The 20,176-nt window shown below is 34.9% G+C and overlaps 1 protein-coding gene across 6 annotated transcripts; it reads right to left on the bottom strand.

Annotated features, from left to right (window-relative positions):
* Window positions 1-1,629: 1,629 nt before the first annotated feature.
* On the bottom strand, window positions 1,630-11,303 carry LOC135849613 (vinculin-like). Of its 6 annotated transcripts, XM_065370088.1 has the most exons (23): window positions 11,072-11,301; window positions 10,601-10,708; window positions 10,374-10,519; window positions 10,099-10,294; window positions 9,873-10,017; window positions 9,284-9,483; window positions 9,003-9,191; window positions 8,696-8,914; window positions 8,351-8,487; window positions 6,909-7,039; window positions 6,464-6,793; window positions 6,186-6,383; window positions 6,000-6,091; window positions 5,850-5,922; window positions 5,096-5,152; window positions 4,526-4,588; window positions 4,065-4,118; window positions 3,791-3,915; window positions 3,449-3,688; window positions 3,282-3,372; window positions 3,142-3,180; window positions 2,352-2,523; window positions 1,630-2,010 (listed from the first exon to the last, which is right to left on the bottom strand). In XM_065370088.1, exons 1-22 carry the CDS (start codon window positions 11,126-11,128, stop codon window positions 2,354-2,356), a joined length of 3,060 nt encoding a protein of 1,019 aa, XP_065226160.1. In that variant the 5' UTR covers window positions 11,129-11,301; the 3' UTR covers window positions 1,630-2,010; window positions 2,352-2,353. The 6 variants fall into 6 exon arrangements, with proteins under 6 accessions (XP_065226160.1, XP_065226161.1, XP_065226163.1 ...); XM_065370089.1 differs by lacking the exon at window positions 3,142-3,180 and having other exon boundaries at window positions 11,072-11,303; XM_065370091.1 differs by lacking the exon at window positions 4,526-4,588.
* Between the last annotated feature and the right edge of the window lie 8,873 nt (window positions 11,304-20,176).

Here is a 20,176-nt window from a genome sequence, read left to right as displayed (position 1 = left end):
CGAGTTGATTGATGAGGGTGGTTTCAATTCTTTTTCCAAGCCTCTAGCCGTGTTTTGGAGATTCCAGATTTTCAATAAGTGGCAGAAAGATTGTCTAAATTAAGTTTTGTACGTGATAATGCGATGGCGTTTGGTAATTATTAAACCACCCGAATCGCATTAACGTGCAGTGCTCAAGGTAATTTGGGCAGTTTTTATGTCCCTTTTTAAAAAACGTGGAATTTTGAAAAATATAAGGTAGAGGCTCCAGAACGGCATGAAATCACCTGTAGTCAACTCAGTATGTTGAAATTTGGGTGTAACGTAAATTTCAGCTTTCAAACTTCACTGGGTGAAAAAATTCCAACTTTTAAAAATCTGCTGGAAGCTCCAGAATAGCTCAAACGTTTCAAAATGGTTTCCAATCGATTTGAGTAGGTCAGGAATAGGGCATATGCTGAAAATTTTAGCGTTCTGGACCAATTTGAAAAAATTTGGTTTCCCCCCTTTTTTTGACCCAAATTGGATTGATGATACATTTTTGCACGATCTTTCTATTCACCGCTGTCCGGTTCAAACAGTTTCCCATCAGTTTGGATACCTCTCATGTGAGGAAATCATTGAAGTAAATTTTTTCAAATAATTTCCTTTTGAAGGCCTAATTTCTTAGACCCCTTCAAGGAGTTCTAGAGGACTGTAATTAAGAGAGGCCACTGTTTAGGTCCTAAGGAAGAGCTCCACCAATTTTCAGAATTTTCCGATCATTTTTGCAATTTTGATTTTTTGAATTTTCACAAAAAAATGCGGTTTTGCAAATTTTGATTTTTTTGTCGAAATGTGAAATCTCAAAATTAAAAATAATGCATCTTCGTAGCTGAAATTTTTACCAGCGCTACCTGACGGCTAGGAATGATGTCTCGATTTTTCTCAGCCCCAAAATCCAAAATCAACTCTCTTCCCTAGGGGGCCTAATTTTTTAAATCCCTCCGGGTGGTCCTAGAGGACTGAAATTAAGAGAGGACTTTATTTAGGTCCTAAGGAAGAGCTTCTCTAATTTTCAGATTTTTTCGTTCATTTTTTGGCAGTTTTGATTTCTCTCACATCTTGAAAAAATTACTCGGAACGTCTGCCGAATTTTATTGGGTACCTGCCTCGAGTCCTCGAAGGTCGAAAAGAAGCTCTAAATTCCCTTATTTTGTGTAAACCTTGGTGCAAATCACAAAGGTCAGCGAAATTACGTTGCAGCGCTTGTAAGATAACGCAATCGCGTTGTAGGCTGCCCGTATGCGAATACGTGAATAAAATTGCCTAACTAGTTCGCCGTAAATATACACTGCCTGTTGTAGTCAATACGTCAATAGTCATGAAGGCTGTAGCCTCCCTCCCAGTGGAAGCCACCAGTGCAGGTTTCGACTTCGAGCACCGTTCCCCAAGTCTGACTTTATTTCATCAATTGGAATAGGTTCCAAGTCCAATTCATAAAATATACTTATTAAATTCACGTCACTTTGAGGGGTCGTGGCGCGACCCTCCCTGGGGCTAGGGAGTTAATCGATAGCTCATTTGATAGGTATTTGAGAGGAGATATGTCACTTAATTTTTCATCCTCTATGGGATGGGAATAATCACCAAAAGTCTATCAAGTCGAAATAAGAGTATTGAAAGGCAAGACTTTAATTATTTAAAATTTGGTAACACGTAATTATTATACAAGGGCATGCTTAACAATAGGTAATACTGCAATTAGTATCGAATATTAACACAATTAGACAGAACGTTACAGAGTGATGGCGTATAGTACGTACATAATTAAATACCTACTAAAAAGCCAATCGCGTAGAAAAAAAAAGAATTAAATATTTTAATTTGCTTATTGAGTTAAAAATTGCAAAAACGCATTATAAAGTCTCCACTGTAGTCGACATATTCGATGACAAGGCAGTAGGTAATGGAAGTAATAAATTAAGCTCCAAAGGTCATCAAAGACCCGTTGTAACGGCATTTCAATAATAAATTACGAATTTTGATCCACTGAAAACAATAAAAAAAGATGAGAGGTCAACTAGTGAAAATAGGATACTTAGAGGCAAAAGGAAAATAAAAAGGTCGCGAGCGATTTTATGACTGAATCGAACTCTTGAGGACAAATTTAGGAGGAACTTGGTCAATGATCAATTTTTCAATAGAGTCGAAAAAATTCCCCGGGGGAAATTTTTTGTGAAAAGTTATGATGAAACTTGAATTTAAAAAAACTCCATTCGAAAATTTTTTGTTCACCTAATTATTAAAATCTGATAGGAAAGCTCAGTCATGAAATCACTTCAAACTTCCTGATTGTGTCGACGTTTCTCATAAGACTAGGAAAAACATACCATTAGTACTGATACCATGGTTGACGTCTGATCCATCTTAGACGAATACCAGCGTCTGTTCTAATCTTAATGGAAGCTGCTTCAGCTGCTCGTACGGTTTCTTTGACACTCTGCATCAAGTTTTGCGCATTACCCACCAACATATCGGTCGCTTCTTGGTCTTCTTCCGAACCTAGTCGATACAAAAAAGGCTCGAATTACAATCAGAATAAGACGCAGTTCAAATATATTATAAATTCGCATACAAAAAAATAAAACAAATCGCTGTTAAAAACACACAGAAATCAATAGGTATACACAGCGAAGTATAAATTTGTCTAATAATTGATTACTTACTAGCGCCAATCATTAATCCTGAATTAACGATAAGTAAGCATTCAACAAATGAGGAAAGAAAAATGAGTTAACGTTTACGTATTAGGATTACTTGAACTATGACATTATTAAATGAAGCGTTTCAAAAGTCCTTTCCAACGTAGAAAATTAATTACTACTATTTGAAAATTTCTTATGAATTTTCATGTACATACAAGCTTTTAGAAATTAATATTAGAAAAAGCTTCGCTTCATCAAAAAAAAAAAAAAAAAAAAAAATCCAAAAAAATCGTCAACAAAAACCTAAATTACAGCTAGAACCTAGAACACTCGATGATTTAAAAACAAAAAACCTGCTTCGTTTACTAAAACAAAAAAAATCCAAAAACGTAAAAAAATGAGATCACAAAAATCAAAAAACCAAAACAACTCCATGCAAAAAAGACGACGCGACTAAAAGAGACGAAATCATTACCGCCTTGTAATTCTGCATTTTCCATTCTTGGCAGTATTTCTATCGGTAATAGAAAACGAATTTGTTTAAAAGAGAAACCAACATGAAGATACAGTTCAAAAAAATTACACTCCAACGTAAACACAATACGAATAAATTACCTTGAGCTCCCAACATGGTAGCTTTGACAGTAGACAAGATTTTCAATTGGGTTCCGATGGTCGGTATACGTTCGCAAACTTGAAGCAAGTTCTGAAACCAGAAAAGTTCATCGTGATGAAACAAGCACGATAGAATTTGATCGAATATTTTATCGAATTAGCTTTACCGTTCGCATTCGTTTATCGGTACATTCTCTAGCTAATTTATTAGCTAAACGTGCCACTTCTTCGGAAGCTTCGGCGATAGCTTTGGCACAATCGATTAGATCACGTTTAGTGCCACCTTCTCCTCGAACGAGTTGCGATAATCGACCCATCAGTAAAGCCATCTTTTTAGCAGCGGCGATGATGTCGTTATCTTTACTAGACCATTGGCGTAATTCTTGGTGTAAACCGTGAGCAGCAGCCTATACATTGAAATTATTCGACAGATTAGTAAAATTGTAAATCTAATATGGAGTAGTTGATCATCTTTCGAGAACGAATTCTCTCTGACTATTAAAGCTCACCATGATCGGTTGGTTTGGTAAAGGTGCATGCATAAACATATCATCTTCGTCGTCAGTTTCTGGCGGAGGAGGACGAGCGGGAGGAACTTCAACGCCTGGCAATGGTGGTCTAGGTGGAGCGATTTCTGAAATTTCATAATTTTTCCATCATTAAACGAACTAAACATTCGAGCAAATATTTGAAATATCTCGTTTGTTCTATAATGATATGAATTTAGTATCATCTACATATCTAACGAAGAATAAACTAAAGTTAGCGATGGTTAGTAGGTACCTTGATATAAATCGGTTCTGTACTGTTTAGGCGGAGAGATTTGGTTTTCGATATCTGAAAATGTAATTCCACTACATTATAACTAAATCTAATTAACACGTACTAAATTTCTTCTTATATTGAAGTTCGAATACCGAAGCTTAAAGTGCAAAGCGTTCTTCGTGTTTGTAATTTATATTAATGAAGATTAGCAGTATCGTTGCTGAATCAATTCTTCGTTAGAAAATAATAAGAATGTGAAATGATAGCAGAATATCATCGAGATGTTACTCCACTCTCATCGATCTATTAATAAGCTCAGTACCTATATTTATTTTAGATTTCGTAGATCATCGAGATGTTACTTTTCTCTCATCGATCTACTTATCAAAGATCTGCGTTTTGCTCCAGGTTTCATTTTATTATTAATATTATTACGAATAACAGAGTTATCACAAATTGAAGCCAAAAGCGCTTACTACCTCTATTAATTGGATGAGTTTTTACTACTGGTTCCGGTCTGTATTTCGGATACTCTTCGACATCTATAAAAATTGAAAACAATATCCACCGCCACCAAGGGTTTTTATGTTGATTAGTAAATGAAGAGTAAATAAATCGGAGCAATACTGTTATTTCATTATTAATATCATATTTTAGGTAACTTGGAAGAATGTTACAATAAGTAGGTAGGTTCAAAATGATTACTTTTTAGAGTTTTGATCGATAAAAGATGGACTAGAATAATGTTTACAATGGTCTTTGATAATCAACCATCTAGCGTGAGTAATCAAGTAAAGATTACGAAGACTTCGGTATTTTAAATTAAAAAGACTACTGAACACGCAAACAACTACTAATAAAAACGATTGCAATCATCAAGCTAATTTTCTACTGCAGCAAAATCACTATAACTATTCAATTCTAAAACGTTGTGATTTACAGGTACCTATAGGATCTAGAGGTTCAATAATGGGAGATGAAAGTGACAGGAACGAGAGGTATTACAGGAAGTGAGGTATTTGAGAAATAAAGGAGATTGAACGACTTACGCGATTCAAAAAGAAAACAACCTCGATAATGGAGAAAACGCATCGTAATACCAGAATCTAAAAAACACGAGTAATTTGAAATGAAAACTCGTACGATTCGTTGAATAAATCAAGTTTCATGAAACTTCCTTCGAGGAAGAGGAATAGAAAGGAATTGAATTAAAAACATTTCATTCTAGGCCAATTAACATCAGAATGAATGAATGAAGAAGTAATGAAACCATTCGTACAATGTTCGGATTTCATACGACGAACGTTCTCAACTTCAACTCTTCGGATATCAGTTCATTCGAACAAATAATTAAAACGAGTTCCATTTCTTTTATAAATTTAATAAAAAAGTTTTCCAAATCAATCGTAGTAGAAGAGAATGAAATCTTTTGTAACTTTCGTTATCATTTCAACGGTAGTTCGGTCACTGACTAGGAATAAAAAGTACTAAACCGATTTCAAAACCGTACGGATTTTTAGAATCATTTCAAGACGAACAATTTCGATAATACGTAAAAATATACATACGACTTTTGTACGAATTTCTAAATTAAAAAAATACATTTCACGATTTTCAAACACTCTACAGAGCGAGTAGACTTGGACAAATCACTCGTCGTCGTAAGAAATACAACGTAGTTAGGAATCATTCCTTCGTCATTCTTCACCGATCTTTTATTAAACTGAACTAAGAAGAACTTCCGAGACAAACCGCAAAGTAAAATAACAAATAGCAACGCGATTAATACAAACGGAATCGTACCATTAATATGCAATCCGTTCAAATCTCCAGGTAATGTTAGAGCTTTCCTAATATTACCCACAGCATTGAGTAACTGAAACGAATACAAATAAATCAATTAATATTATAAATTACAAAAATGACGAATAGGTATACTGTTACAAAACATACTCGTTTGTTTGATTCACGCCATCTCGAAGCAGCAGCCGGATCTCCGATATTGAGAGCAACCGCTTTGGCATCTTGGACCATCGGTGCGACAGCTACAAGAATAAAATGAGACGATTCGTTCGAATACTTGACATTTATCAATTCCAGATTCTCATTACTAACGTAGACTAAAAGCACACTGTATACCTGCTTGAAGAGCATCAGCAGCTCGAGTAATATCAGCGATGAATAACGGATCTTCGGAGTTATCAGCCTCCTGTTTGGCTACTTGTAATACTCTGCTGGCAAGTCGAGCTATGGCACTGGTATGGTCGACCATTTTATTCGGTTCGTGTTTCAAAATAGCATCTTCGCACATCAAAGCGTGTTTTCTCATTTGTTCCTCTACGAAACAACAAAATCATAACCGTAGAATATTCCATCTCCACCGTCTAAACTGAAAACCGAGCACGTTTTCTTGGTACCTGATATTTTAACGAAATGCGCCGCATCGGTAGCTTCGTCGCATAAATCCCTCATTTTTCCAACCGTATCCGCGTACTGAGAACGTAAGTTTTCGAAATGTTTATCGGCAGCTGCGTTGTAAGGATAATTCATACGAATACGTCCGGCGTTCACTAATTGCGGCGTTAAAGACTCCAATTGATTGGCAGAGTTGACCAAAGCTTCGGCTAACTTCTTGTTACCGTTACTTCCACCGGCTGCTACCATTTTGCCTGTTTTAGCTGCTCGTCGAGACCAATCTGATAAGGTATTGGCTCGGTCTTCGAAGTTAGCCTCGCGTCCTGGTGTACCTTTATCGAGCAATAATATTTCAGAGATTAATTTCGAATATAAGGTAGAATTGAATGTTTATTAGGTAGGTAGGTCTAGTAGGTATACGAAGGTTTTAATGCAATTATAACCTACCTTCTGGAGCGTGGACAGCTTCGGTGAAATGTTTCAATGGTGAAGAGATATCGACAAAGTCTTCGACTACTCTGTTTACTACGGCATCTTGTATTTTACCTTTCAATTCGAGTAGTTTCTGGGACAGTAACCTGATTTAATAAAATACATATTTTAAATTAATAGATGAAAACAATTACCGAATAAATTAGTAAGAGAGTAAAGTAAAGTAACGATTATTTACGAGATACGTTTCAAATGCCTGGATGTCATCGTTCGGGGAATTTAAAATCAAAAATAAAATTAATTTTTGTTCTCATTATATTATATAAATGAACTCTTATCACAATTTTACTGGACTGGTGTGTCACTGGATAATACAGAACGGTTTTACGTTCGATTTTGTTATATAATACCGTAGCATCGTCTACGTAACATTATCCTAATACGAATGATTGATTATTTCTAGCGAGTGTGTAAGTGAAGCTTTTTTCGGTTTTCATGTTTTTTTATTTTTATTTTTTTTGAATTTGTAATATTTTATTTTACAGAGACGATGGATTAAGTAGGTACTCACTTGTTCAAAATTTTTCTCAATTCTTAAACCGGTCAAAATGTTATTTTAGAACAGATTTCAAATTATACAGCTCATTTTCAAGGTCAATTTTTAATTTTAGAAGTATCAAAGCATTCATATTTCGATTTCCAAACTCAACGATATCGAATTATTGGCCTCATCTAGGCTCGTGAATTGTGCCAAATGATGATTGAAATTGAAATTCACTTTCCCTGCGTCTTTCGTTCGGTCACGGTCGTGAATTTTGAATTGTTTTCGAAGAGTAGAAGATAATTTTTCATTTTTTCCTTTCTACAAACCACTAAATCTTCAAAATTACAAAGAATTATCTCAACTGGATTCGTAGAGTTCGACATCAATCAAAAAACAGATCCTAGACTACGATTGATTCGTTTTGATTGAAATTTGAAAATCATTCGTATTATTCGTTATCATATCACTTCATTATTAATTATTAATTTCAAACACAGCTTGTAAGTATGTAAAATCACACCTAACCACCTCGAAAATAAATTCCGATCAATTTTCATCGAATCGTAAAATTTTGTGAAATTTATTTTCGCATTTTGGCATCGCTGTTTGTAACGCGAACGCTGATTCGCGTAATATCAGCGAGTTTGTCAGTTGTTTTGATCTCATCGAGAGCGTGGTTTCAGTGTGACGAATTTTTTTAGACTCGATTCCAATTTTTGTGGGCCTTTTTATACGTGTATATTTATACCCATCCCTATATCATCGTGATTTATGTAAGGTTGCGCAGACAAAACACACGCACGTAAAATAATAATATAACGAATTTAAAACGGAAAGTCGGCGTGGCAACGTATTATTTTAGGGAACGCGGGCCATTATGTGTAAACAAGGTTAAACAAGCGTTTTTTCTTACTTCGCTATTTCTCGTGCTTTTGGAGTATTGCCAAGACCTCTTTTACACAAATCACTCAATTGATTCGACAAATAATCGACTTCATCGCAAAGTGATAAGATTTCCGCACGTTGGACACCTGGAAGACCATCGGCTACCTGAAAATGATTAAATCGCATGAGGAAACTTTCCGAAATGAGAAATATTGTTTTTTTCCTTCTTCGAAGCACTTACGATTATTGCTTCATCCTATTTGTGTCATTTACGAAAGCAATATAAATAAAAGCGAATTGTTGGGGGTTAAAATAGGTAACAAACAATGTAGAGTAGACTGATTGTGTAAGGTGAATGATGATTTGAGGTTACCTTTCTTCCTTCAGCTGTGATCAGAGCGATGGCTCTTTGCCCTAGACCTTTATCATCGCGTTCTGGATGCGATAACCATTTTTGGGCTTGTTCCAATCTACCGGAGACGGTATGAGCTGGTTGTTGACCACCCCACTTTTCCAAATTGCTCACCGAATTCGATACGATTTTATTCAGCTCTTGAAGTTTCTCTTCGATACCTCGAGCCAAACCTTCAGCCTAATAAAAACGTACGTATTAAATCACTTCGAATCGATATCCGATCCGCCAATTTTCACTCAATATATATATCGTATGGTATTCTCACCTGAGGCGAACTACCCTTTCCATAATCCCTGAGTTCGCACAACGTATCCACCATGGTGGTAATCTCCGAGACCATTTTCTTGATAGCATCGCGATCGCTGGGCAACGCACGTTCGGACACTTGGACAGCATGTTCCAAAATCTGACGCAAAGATCGTTCGCTGATATCTCCACGTACTGCCAATGGATCCTGAGAGGAGTACGAGTACCATTGTTGAGACTGCGAATATTCAACACGTCGCGAATACGTTTCGAGCATAGTTAGACCAGCGCGACACTTACGAGTAACCAATCGCGAGCGCTTCTGATTTTACTTTGAATAGCGTTATGCGCTTTTTTCATCACAGTCAAGTTGTCCGCGTCCCATTCATCCTCGTCATACGTAGTCAGCTGTAGTACTCGGATAATTTCGTGTAATTCTTCGGTCATGCGGCATGTCAAGTAGTTACGATTTTCGGCCGCTTCGGCTGCCCCTTTTCCACCTGTGCGCCGCGTCAATCGGTTACAGAATTAGTTTCGTAGGAGTGGTGGTGCGCGGGGGATGTTAAAAATAATTAGGTTTTTAGCCCGAGATCACGAACGAGGATGAGGAGGAGAAGGAAGAGGTGGCCCTGATGAAATTCGTATTGTAATTTCAGAAATGAGAAATTCATTAAACACAGCTTACTTTTCTCCAATCCCGAAGTCTGAATAATTTTTTGAGAGTAGAGGAGGGGGGATTAGGGTTATTATAGAGATAAAACCATTTAATTATGTCCCAATTTTTGAGACAGATGCTCCTAAAAGGGATGATCTTGGAGTTTTTGAGAGATTCACGTCTTATCAAATTACAGAAAATTTTGTGTTTTTTTTTACTTCATCATGGTCTTACCTTCGTACATAATATGAATGAATATTTTCATGCTGCATATCAAAATAGGTGCGAGTTCTTTGACCTGTTCCAAACACCTGATCAAGATTTCACGATGAACTTGATGAGTCAATTCCTTTTCTCGATCTCCTACTTCTCTGGAAACCTGCACACATAAATCGTAAAAAAATATACAAAAATTAGTTTCTTCTCATCATATTGACTGGAAATTTTTCTAGAAACTTACTTTGCTCAAACACGGAGTAAGATCTTTCAAGAATTGAGCCAAATCCTCGATAGTTTCGATAACTTCGGCTACGGCCAAATAATCCAGAACTTTTTTACATTCTCGAATAATTTTTCGAACCTCGGATTCGTCGAAACACAGCAAAAGAGACGATGTTCCTTGTAAAATACCTCGAGATCCTTCGATCAGTTTTGTTCTGCACGAGAATACTACTTCAGACAAAGTTATACTGTTAAATTTTACAAAACCAAAGAGTACGTGAGACGAAAATTTACCTAGCTGGAACCGAATAAGGGTCAGCTTTCAACATGGCCGAAGCTTCTTCCAAGTATTTCGAGGCGTCTCCAACCCGATGCAAAGCAGCCGGCATATCTTGTTTTAGAATCGTATCGTCGCTGCTGTTTGTCGTGTCTTTTCCAACCTATCAACAGAGATGATGAATGAGAAAATTTTTTTCATCGATACCTCAACAATGGGATCTGGAAAGGCTGAAAAAGTTTACTTTGACGAGATTTGTGACCGCTTTACTGACAGCTTGCACTGGACGAGATAGATCTGGCATAGCGTTTCCATCTTCGGCTTCTTCGTGAAGGATAACCAATCGTGAAACCTGGTGAAAAAATTTCTCGATGCATTATCAAATTACATATAGTACGATGAAAATTTCTTTGAATGGTGTTCTCGATGACATTTCCAATTAATTACGAACGGATCTAAGGTAAGAACGTTGACTCAACAGTGATAAGACAGGGATTACCGTATGTGGACATGAGAGAATTACGATAATTCGAAAACACTATCTCAAATTCGACAATTTTTGGCACCCAAATTTTATTCCCTCTCGTATGTACATAATTCAGATAGTAAACTAGTCGGCTTTTCAAAAGGTTCTCCGTGTTATTTTATTTTTCATCAAGCTTTGGAAGATAATGAAAACAATGACCGTAGTAAAATTTTCACACCATGTACGTACTTGTTGAGCGACAGGTTCCAAAATACTTTCGATAGTTTTTGTATGAAACACAGGCATTTTTAACGCTGATTAAATGCTGCTGGTAGAACGGAGAAAAGAAAACACTTGGTAGAAAAGCAACGTAATATTTCGAATTCGAACGATGAAAAATGAACACAAGTTTGGTGAATTATCACTGACGACGAATACTAATTAGTAATTATACGATAATTGGCGATAATTGCAATTTTGCTTCTTTTTTTTTCTACTAAAAAATTACAAGTCCTTATCAATAGAGCATTGTCATATGGCGCAATGCGGGATAGTTTACCCTAGCGCCTGTGCCACGGGATGACAACTTGGCCGGCACTACTATAGACGCATACGATTTCTCATGTAAAAAATGCAATTTTTTCGATTGTATGCGAGTTCGGGTGAACTTTCATGTAGTCTCAAATTAAAGGCAATAAAATTCTGTATCGATTGATCTTAAATTTTCATCATTTCGCGTAAAAATAACGATTTTATGAATACTTCTATTTTACTGATTTTCGAATACTACGTACGTCATCTTTAAACTATAAACTACTCGAAATTTTCAATGAGCACATATGTGTTTTGAATGATTAAAATGTTCAGAATTTTATCCTCTTTAAAATGAGTTTTTCCCGAAAGCTCTACCTTTTACCGTTAAAAAGTTCTCGAAGCTTTAAGTTGCAAAAACCAGCTGCAGGCAGTAATTATTGAACGTTGAACTAAAATTAATCGAAATATTCAGTGAACACATAGGTATTTTAATGCAGAAAATTGTTTGTAATTTTATTTTCTTTCAAATGGGGGTTTCCCGAAAGCTCTGCCTTTTACCGTTCAAAAGTTCTTGAAGATCAAAGTTGCCAAAAGTTGTCACTGATCAATACCAAAGTGAACTGATAGGTATTATAGGTAGGTACTTACTCAGTGATGATACAATTTGACCACTTTCGGCAACTTTGATCTTCCAGAGTTTTTGAATGGTAAAAGATAGAGCTTTTGGTACAAATAAGTAGGATAAAATTACGAACGTTTTGTTGTATTAAAATACCTATGTGTTCGCTGAAAATTTCGGTTAATTTCAGTTCAAAGTTCAATACTTATACTGCTCGCAGCTGGTTTTCGCCTTGTTTTTGCAACTTCAAGCTTCGAGAACTTATGAACGGTAAAAGGCAGAGCTTTCGGGAAACCCCCATTTTAAAGAAAATAAAATTACAAACAATTTTCTGCATTAAAATACCTATGTGTTCACTGAATATTTCGATTAATTTTAGTTCAAAGTTCAATGATTACTGCCTGCAGCTGGTTTTTGCAACTTAAAGCTTCGAGAACTTTTTAACGGTAAAAGGTAGAGCTTTCGGGAAAAACTCATTTTAAAGAGGATAAAATTCTGAACATTTTAATCATTAAAAACACATATGTGCTCATTGAAAATTTCGAGTAGTTTATAGTTTAAAGATGACGTACGTACTATTCAAAAATCAGTAAAATAGAAGTATTCATAAAATCGTTATTTTTACGCGAAATGATGAAAATTTAAGATCAATCGATACAGAATTTTATTGCCTTTAATTTGAGACTACATGAAAGTTCACCCGAACCCGCGTACAATCGAAAAAATTGCATTTTTTACATGAGAAATCGTATGCGTCTATAGTAGTGCCGGCCAAGTTGTCATCCCGTGGCACAGGCGCTAGGGTATGCAGCAATTTTGTAAATGCTCTATCAAAACAAAAATAATTATGCAACCTTATCACGTTTACCGTCATTACCACGTAATTACCATTACCAGTTTTTCTCGATTTGTTTTTCATTCAAATTTCAAATCATCGCAGCAGGCATACAGTTTGAATTTAATTTACATTTCCGCTGAAAAATAAAATATAAAATTATAGCAGGAAATGATTCGGCAGAAATTGAATTATTTTCGTATAGTAATGATTGAAAAATGAAAACTTAGTAAGTACAACAAAACAAAACAAAACTGAAGCAAAAGTAATAACTTGAGGAGGTTGGTTACAAAGTTAGACAAACGCCACTTCTACAAAAATCGAGTTAGATATTGATTCTTATAGGATTTTTAAAGCTCTTTTCATTGCCGAGGTCTGTTATTTTCAATATAGTATATAAAAGGGTAAAAAACGCGCTCAAAGTTTTGCCTTAGTTTCAAACACAGACATATGCAAATTGTCTTACGTTAGTTTCAAAAACAGACATATCCAGGATATGTCTGTTTTTGAAAGAAACTAAGATAATGTTCACATGTCCGTGTTTGAAACTAAGGCGCAACTTTGATCGCGTTTTTTGACCTTTTATGTACTATTTTGAAACCAATGGGACCTCAGAAATGGAAAGAGGGTTAAAAATCCAATACGTATCAAAACCTAACTGATCTAGACAGCTTCAATTTCAAATTATCTTCATCTTGGTTTCAAAATCAGACAAGTGCATTTTCATGTTCTTTTTATTAGTGGTGGGGGGTGATGGTGGAAGGATATTTTTTGTATTTTTGTTACTCAGTATCATCACTACAATTTGTCAAATATCCCCCACCTTTACAATGCTGTATATTTTTGTAACAAAAAACATAGATTTTCTCAAAATCAACCCTGTGGCGTTTGTCTTTGTAACTAAGCTCCTCACTTATACTGATATATGTACCTAGGTACCTACTTAAAATTATATAACCGGTAGGGCGGTATGCGGTAATAAGCGAAAAATGGTAGCAGCTTTACTTCAAAAATGGAATCTGTAGGTCAGGGAGTGAGGAATTTTATGTGCATTCGATGCATTCTTCACATTATTATATTTGTGATCCAGCTTCTGGTTTTCTTCTTCGACTAACATGCTGCTGCATTTACTCCAATCCTTTCTGTAAAAGTAAAACGCATTTTGCGTCTAGCAGTAAAACCAGACTCCGTTTAATACAGCTGCTGGGCTTGAATGATTGATCAAAGTAGCGAGTTGCTTGTTGAAAGCTTCGATTTCATTGCGGTAATACGCCACAACATTTGGGTTTACTTTACTTTCTCGATTATAGTTGAGATAAGTTTTTGGAAAGAGATTCGATTCTTTCTTTATACCTATCTTTGCTAGATTCGGATTCGTCTGAAACTCTGAATTAATGCCAGGTACGTCAGCAATTTCAGCTTGGCTTGAATGATTGATCGAAATAGCGAGTTCTGTTGCTGGTTAAAAGCTTCGATTCCATTGCGGTAATACGCTACATTTGGTTTTACTTTACTTTCTCAATTATTGTTAAGATAAATTTTTGGAAAGAGATTCGATTCTTTCATTATCTTTGCTAGATTCGGATTCGTCTGAATTAATGCTTCTCCTTGAGGTAATTTCTGGAAGTGGAACTGAGTCCATGATGTCTTCCCAGTCACAATGAAGTATAATTTTGCCTTAACTTTTGGATCAGATGGATACCGATACTGGAAGGGATGTTAAAATTATGGCAGTAGTGCTCAATGATGCTAACAAAAGTTACTACTAGGTACAACCTACGTAACATGAACAGACTCCAACCTCAGTGTTCAACTCTCATTCTTCTTGTAGTTTGCAATGCAGTAAAAATAACTGGAGCTACTTTAGAATTAGAAAATTATTTTTTGTCATTATGAATTTTTGCCTAACATTAAAATTGAAGGGGTCAAAAATGCCCGTTTCTTTTGAAATACTTCCGGCCCCTTCAATTTCAAAGTTGGGCAAAAATTCATAATTACAAAATTTGTTGATTTTCTAAAGTAGCTGTACCTACTAATACATTACCAAGGTCAAAAACGTACGTTTTTTCAATTTTTTCTTTTAAAATAGATATTTCTATCTCCTTTAATTTTAAAGTTGATCAAAAATTCTAAATGACAAAATTTGTTTATTTTCCAAAGTACCACTTAACACTCATTCCCGATGTAAAAAATACGTTTTTCGCGATGTTTTTTTGAAAGCTTCGTTGCCCCTTAAATTTCAAAGATAGACAACTTGTCCATAAACGTTTTTTTTTTTTCAAGTCGTACCCGGTTCTATTATATCCATTATCCAAATCTGAAGTCTTGACATCTACTCATCAGACACCCTGTATAATAGATCTTGTTATAACTTCCTTTTTAAAAATTGAATTTTAAAAAATAGGCTAGGTATTTACCTACGCCAATTTCAATATTTTTCGTGTTTCAAAAGTTCTATTAATGATAGATAGATTGGTGCCAATTTCGTTTTTTTTTCAATCGTTTGAATGCATGAAATTCTTCTTGAATTTTTTTCATGAATTTTTGCGGCCTTCGTATAAGTTTACCTAGTCATTTTTTTGGCCATTTTGGGTGATTTTGCGAGATAATGCTAATTTCAAACGATTCTTATGGCACTTTTTCGAACATATCGAATTTCCCAAACAAGACTGTAGGCTTTGGAACGTCTTGAAATCATCTCCGATTCATTTAGCAATACTTACAATTTTATGAAATTTTCAATTTTCAAAAATCTGCGAAAGATTTCACAACTGCTCAAAAACGATCGAAATTGGTTCTAGTAGAATCGAAAAGTCGAAAATAGGCCACATACCAAATTTTAGTGTTTTAATTTTTGAACAAAAAAATTTTGAAAATTCATCAAAAATCAAAAATGCTTTTCAGCTACTGAATTTTTGCTGGTGACGGTTTTTGCCATGCTCTTTTGATTTGGCTTCGTTCAGTTAAGAAATGTTTTTACCAGCTGGGTTCTTGCGAGAGTAAAGGGTCATTCCACGTCAATTGGACCAAGAAGTGGTAGGTGGGTGCGGCGATTTTTTTGAAATTTTTCTCGTAGAAAGACCTTTCGAAGGGATGACCAATGGCGCAAATCGCAGCCCTCTAGCCCATTTTTAACGGCAGCCAGGGGGTGTCAAAGTTTTCAGTGAACCTAAAATATCATCCATTTCAGCAGTGGATTGCTCGATAACCGCGATACCTACCAAAATGGAACTTTTCCCCATAGTTAAAGAGGTTTTGAAAGGCTTTTAGGTGATATCATAAAAATCAGTGTTGCCACTTTTTTTTGTACAAAAAATTAGCTCAAAAAGATTCAAAACGTAGTTTTCATATCGTTCCGACTCTCAAAAATTCTAAAAAAAAATATATTATGGACAACTGTTCATGCAGAACAACATATGTATTAAAAAATTGGGATGGTAACTTGTAACAAAGTCGATTTAAAAAAATTTAAACTTTGCGAAAAAATGCCATTTTTTGATTTAAAACATGAAAAAAAGTTTTGATTGGTAAAGTTGACCCATTTGACCCCTATTTTTACGTATCTGTTGAAAAAGTTGAAAAAACCCCTTTCACTCAATAAAATGAACTCATCACAAAAAAATCAAAATTCGAAAGAATTCAAAAAAAAACCAATTTTATTTTTTTTTATTGTGAGTGAGATTTTTATCAACTTTTTCATGAAATACGTCAGAAAGTGGTCAAAATAAGACAACTGAATAAATTTAAACTTTTTTTGATGTTTGAAATTGAAAATTGAATTCTTTCGAATTTTGATTTTTTTGTGATGAGTTCATTGTTCATAACAAAATTTGTTCATTTATTGACATGGTATTCATTATGGTCAAAACAGGATTTTGGCTTTTGGCTCTTAGAATTTGAAAACGTAGGTATTTTGCCCCTTCAATTTTCAAGATAGACAACTTGCTTATCTTACTTTTTTTTATACGTACCGTACCACGTTATATCTAAATCTGAAGTTTGTACTACCATTCCCCGGGCACCCTGTTTAAGTTCGTTTTTTCGATTCTACTCTTACGTAACCCTATCTCCCCCACCTGCCCCTCTATAGACGTTGCCAAAACATCGTAAACAATTTTATAACGTGTGAGTCAATTATTTTCTGCAACAAGTTTTTAAAATTCTGTCATTTTTCAGATAAATGACTCTTCCCTCTGCTCCTCTCCAGCCTTGAATTTTAAAAAAAAGTTCAAAACGATGTGGAAATAGTTATGTGATGAACTGATGACATGTCAACTATAAAACTACATAATTCAAAGTCGTTATAAGTTCTTAGATCAATTCGGTTTTTTTTTTTTGAGCTTTCAGTATTCCTTTCTCTTTTGTTACGTATATATTTTTCAAAACAGGATATGGGAGTTGGAAAGATACTGAAGAAGGGTTTACGTCTTATCGTATTGACGGATTCTAGTTTTAAATTTTTGGTTTCGAAAATTCTCGAAAACTTTCTCTTTCGTTGAAGCTACTTATCAATTTTCAACCAGCTATTTTCAAACGATTCCATAATTTTGAATTTGATACATAATATTAATTTACTAGAGATGGCAACATTGAAACATCAATGGGACATTCCATGCCAAATGGGTGGATTTTTGCACGAGAGGTCTTCGATTTTTCTCAAAATCAGATCATGTGTAGAGGTCACCAAACGATGACGAATGACGCAAACTGGACATTTTTTCAGTTTTTTTTGGCGGAGCTGTGGGGCTTCAAAGTTTTCCAAAATGGGCGAAAATGGAAAATTTCAATTGCAAATCGCTCCGGTTGTAAGTGGTATAGTATTTTGAACTATTTTTTCAAATTGTAGTACTTTGATAGGATAATTGACAAATGATGTCAAAATCAGTGTTGCCAGTTTCAAAAACCTAAAAAAAAATTGATTTAAAAACTTATAATTTAAATATAACCACGATGTCCGCGAGTAAAAATTCTGAAAAAATTCTCAGTTTTAGTCCTATTCATGTAAAATAACATATCAAAAAATTGGACTGGCATTTTTTTTCATTTTCGAGAAAAAAAATTACAAGTTTGGCACTTATTGCGAAAAGGGTTCGCATCATCGGATTCTAGCATTCGCTTTCATTAAGCAATCTGCAAGCAGCAATGATTCGATAGTTTCACGAATGATTTAATCAATCGAACAGGTTGTTTTTTTCTTTCGAGTATGTGGTTTGAAAAATGTTTAGAAAATAATAAACGCCTAACTATTTCGCATTATAAAAGGATGCAATTTTCATGTATGCTGTATTTGGTGTAGTATTTATTTCAACTTTGTTGAAATTAGTAACAATGCTTAGGTCTGATATTGCGAAGAATTTCATAGTGAAGTTGCCCATTCTACCTTAAACTACCTATTGATAGATATGGGACATCGGTCGTTTGGAAAATTAAAAATGGAAAGCAGGTAAAAGATTCGAAATGAAATGGAATAGCATAAATGATAATATGTGGCTGTAGCCGAGCACCCGTCTGACACGATCAAGGAACGCGAACGCGATCGCTGATCTTTTCCCACGGAATTAACAATACACGACCCCGACGAGTAAAATAATAGGCTCACGTGTGTATCGTACGCGTACAAGACACAAGACAAGACGGTCGTCATTGCTCGTTTCTGGCACCATGTGCACTTTTCAAGTAGGTAATAGAGGTATAGAGGTATGCCTTATAATGTTAAATCGCTAGACGGTAGCATCGGGAACTGTATACGTGTATACGTGTTGATGTTAGTTTTCTGCGAGTGAATCACCACCTGCCTATTTTCCCATGACCACGTTTGCCCTCCTTCTCCTAGTTCTCCTTCTCCTTCTGCTTTAGTAATATTATTATGTATTAGAATTTAGAAGTATACCACCCGGTACCCTACCCTCAGCCTTACCTTACCTATTATGTGATGCGTAATGTGTAAGATATGGTCCATGAAGGAGAAATTCTTTATCGATTCGTATCCGTATTTTTCATCCTCGTCTTTTTTTCTTTTCTTTTCTTTTTTTTTTTACCATTATTTAATTCGTTTGACTCTTTATATTTTATACCTAGCGGGGGTATGTCCGTAGATTTTTACGTGTGTGTGATGACCCTACTCTACTCGTGCAAAAACCATTATAATACTCGTACTACGCGTAAGGAAGGTAAAGATTGTTTTCGTTCAATTATTACGTGTAGGTAGGTTCAGGTGTGGAGGTACGAGTACATGTCATGTTAATTAGGTACGTAAGTTTAACCACGATCGCTTTTTTTTTGTTTACTTTTCTCTCGCGTGCTAGGATGGTGCAAGAATAAAAACATTCTGTAAGGTTTGAAAAACAAATTCACAAAAAGCTGCTTCGAGAATCGACCAAAAAAAAACACATTTGACAATGTGTAAACAAAAAATTGTTGAGATTGCAATTTTATTTACATCATTCACGTTTACTATACAAATGTACAAGGGAAGAATCTCAATCGGTACAAACATTTTCGAACCAAAAAAAAAACCAAAAAAAAAACATTGCCGTCCAAGATTTTGCTGAGATTTATTTTCAGATTTTTGACGAATTACATTCAGATAACATAATAGACATTATCGATGTGACGTCACAAGGGTATGATATACGCTCTGATTGGCTAACTAATTTGGGAGCAAAATTACGGCATTCTTGCATAAAAGCTCGGAACTTACAATAAATTGGTAAAAAAAAATGACCAAAAATGTGGTTTTTACGCATTGAAAACCCTTCATATCAAGTCGTATAAATAGAGCTCGGATTGTTATGCACTTAAAAATTGTTTTATGCACTATATGCATTTATTTTTGTCAAAATATAATAAAATATGCACTTATGTATTATAAGCAACATCGAAATGAGTACCTATCTATTAAAAGAATTTTTCATTTTGAACGTCAAAGGAAAGCTAGAAAAATTAAGCAAATCAAAAGAAAGAGGTTGAAGCCTTCAAGTTTACTTACTTTAAATAATTACCTACTTGCTTAATTAGGTTAACATTACTCGAATTAATTTTTTAAAAAGTTTTCTCAAGTTTTCCCATTTTTATTTTTCAATGAAAAAAAAAACCAACAAAGGATTTTTTGGCCAAAGTTTCCAAAATATGATTACAAAATGGAAAAAATGGTCAAAATATGGCAAATATGCCCTTAAAACGCCTGAAATATACATTTATACCCAAAATATGCAAAATAAGTATGCGTCAACAAATTGGGCTCATTTTACCTACTCAGAATTTTATGAATCGCAAAAATCTACACGATGTGCACGATCTTCTCTAATGAATGAAAATATGACAGATCATAAAAATCCGAGCTCTATACTTACCTATAAAAAAAGAT

This window comes from Planococcus citri, chromosome 1, assembly GCF_950023065.1.
Source record: "Planococcus citri chromosome 1, ihPlaCitr1.1, whole genome shotgun sequence".
NCBI lineage: Eukaryota > Metazoa > Arthropoda > Insecta > Hemiptera > Pseudococcidae > Planococcus > Planococcus citri.
Note: the sequence above shows the minus strand (reverse complement) of the source record. Positions and strands in the feature narration are given on the sequence as shown.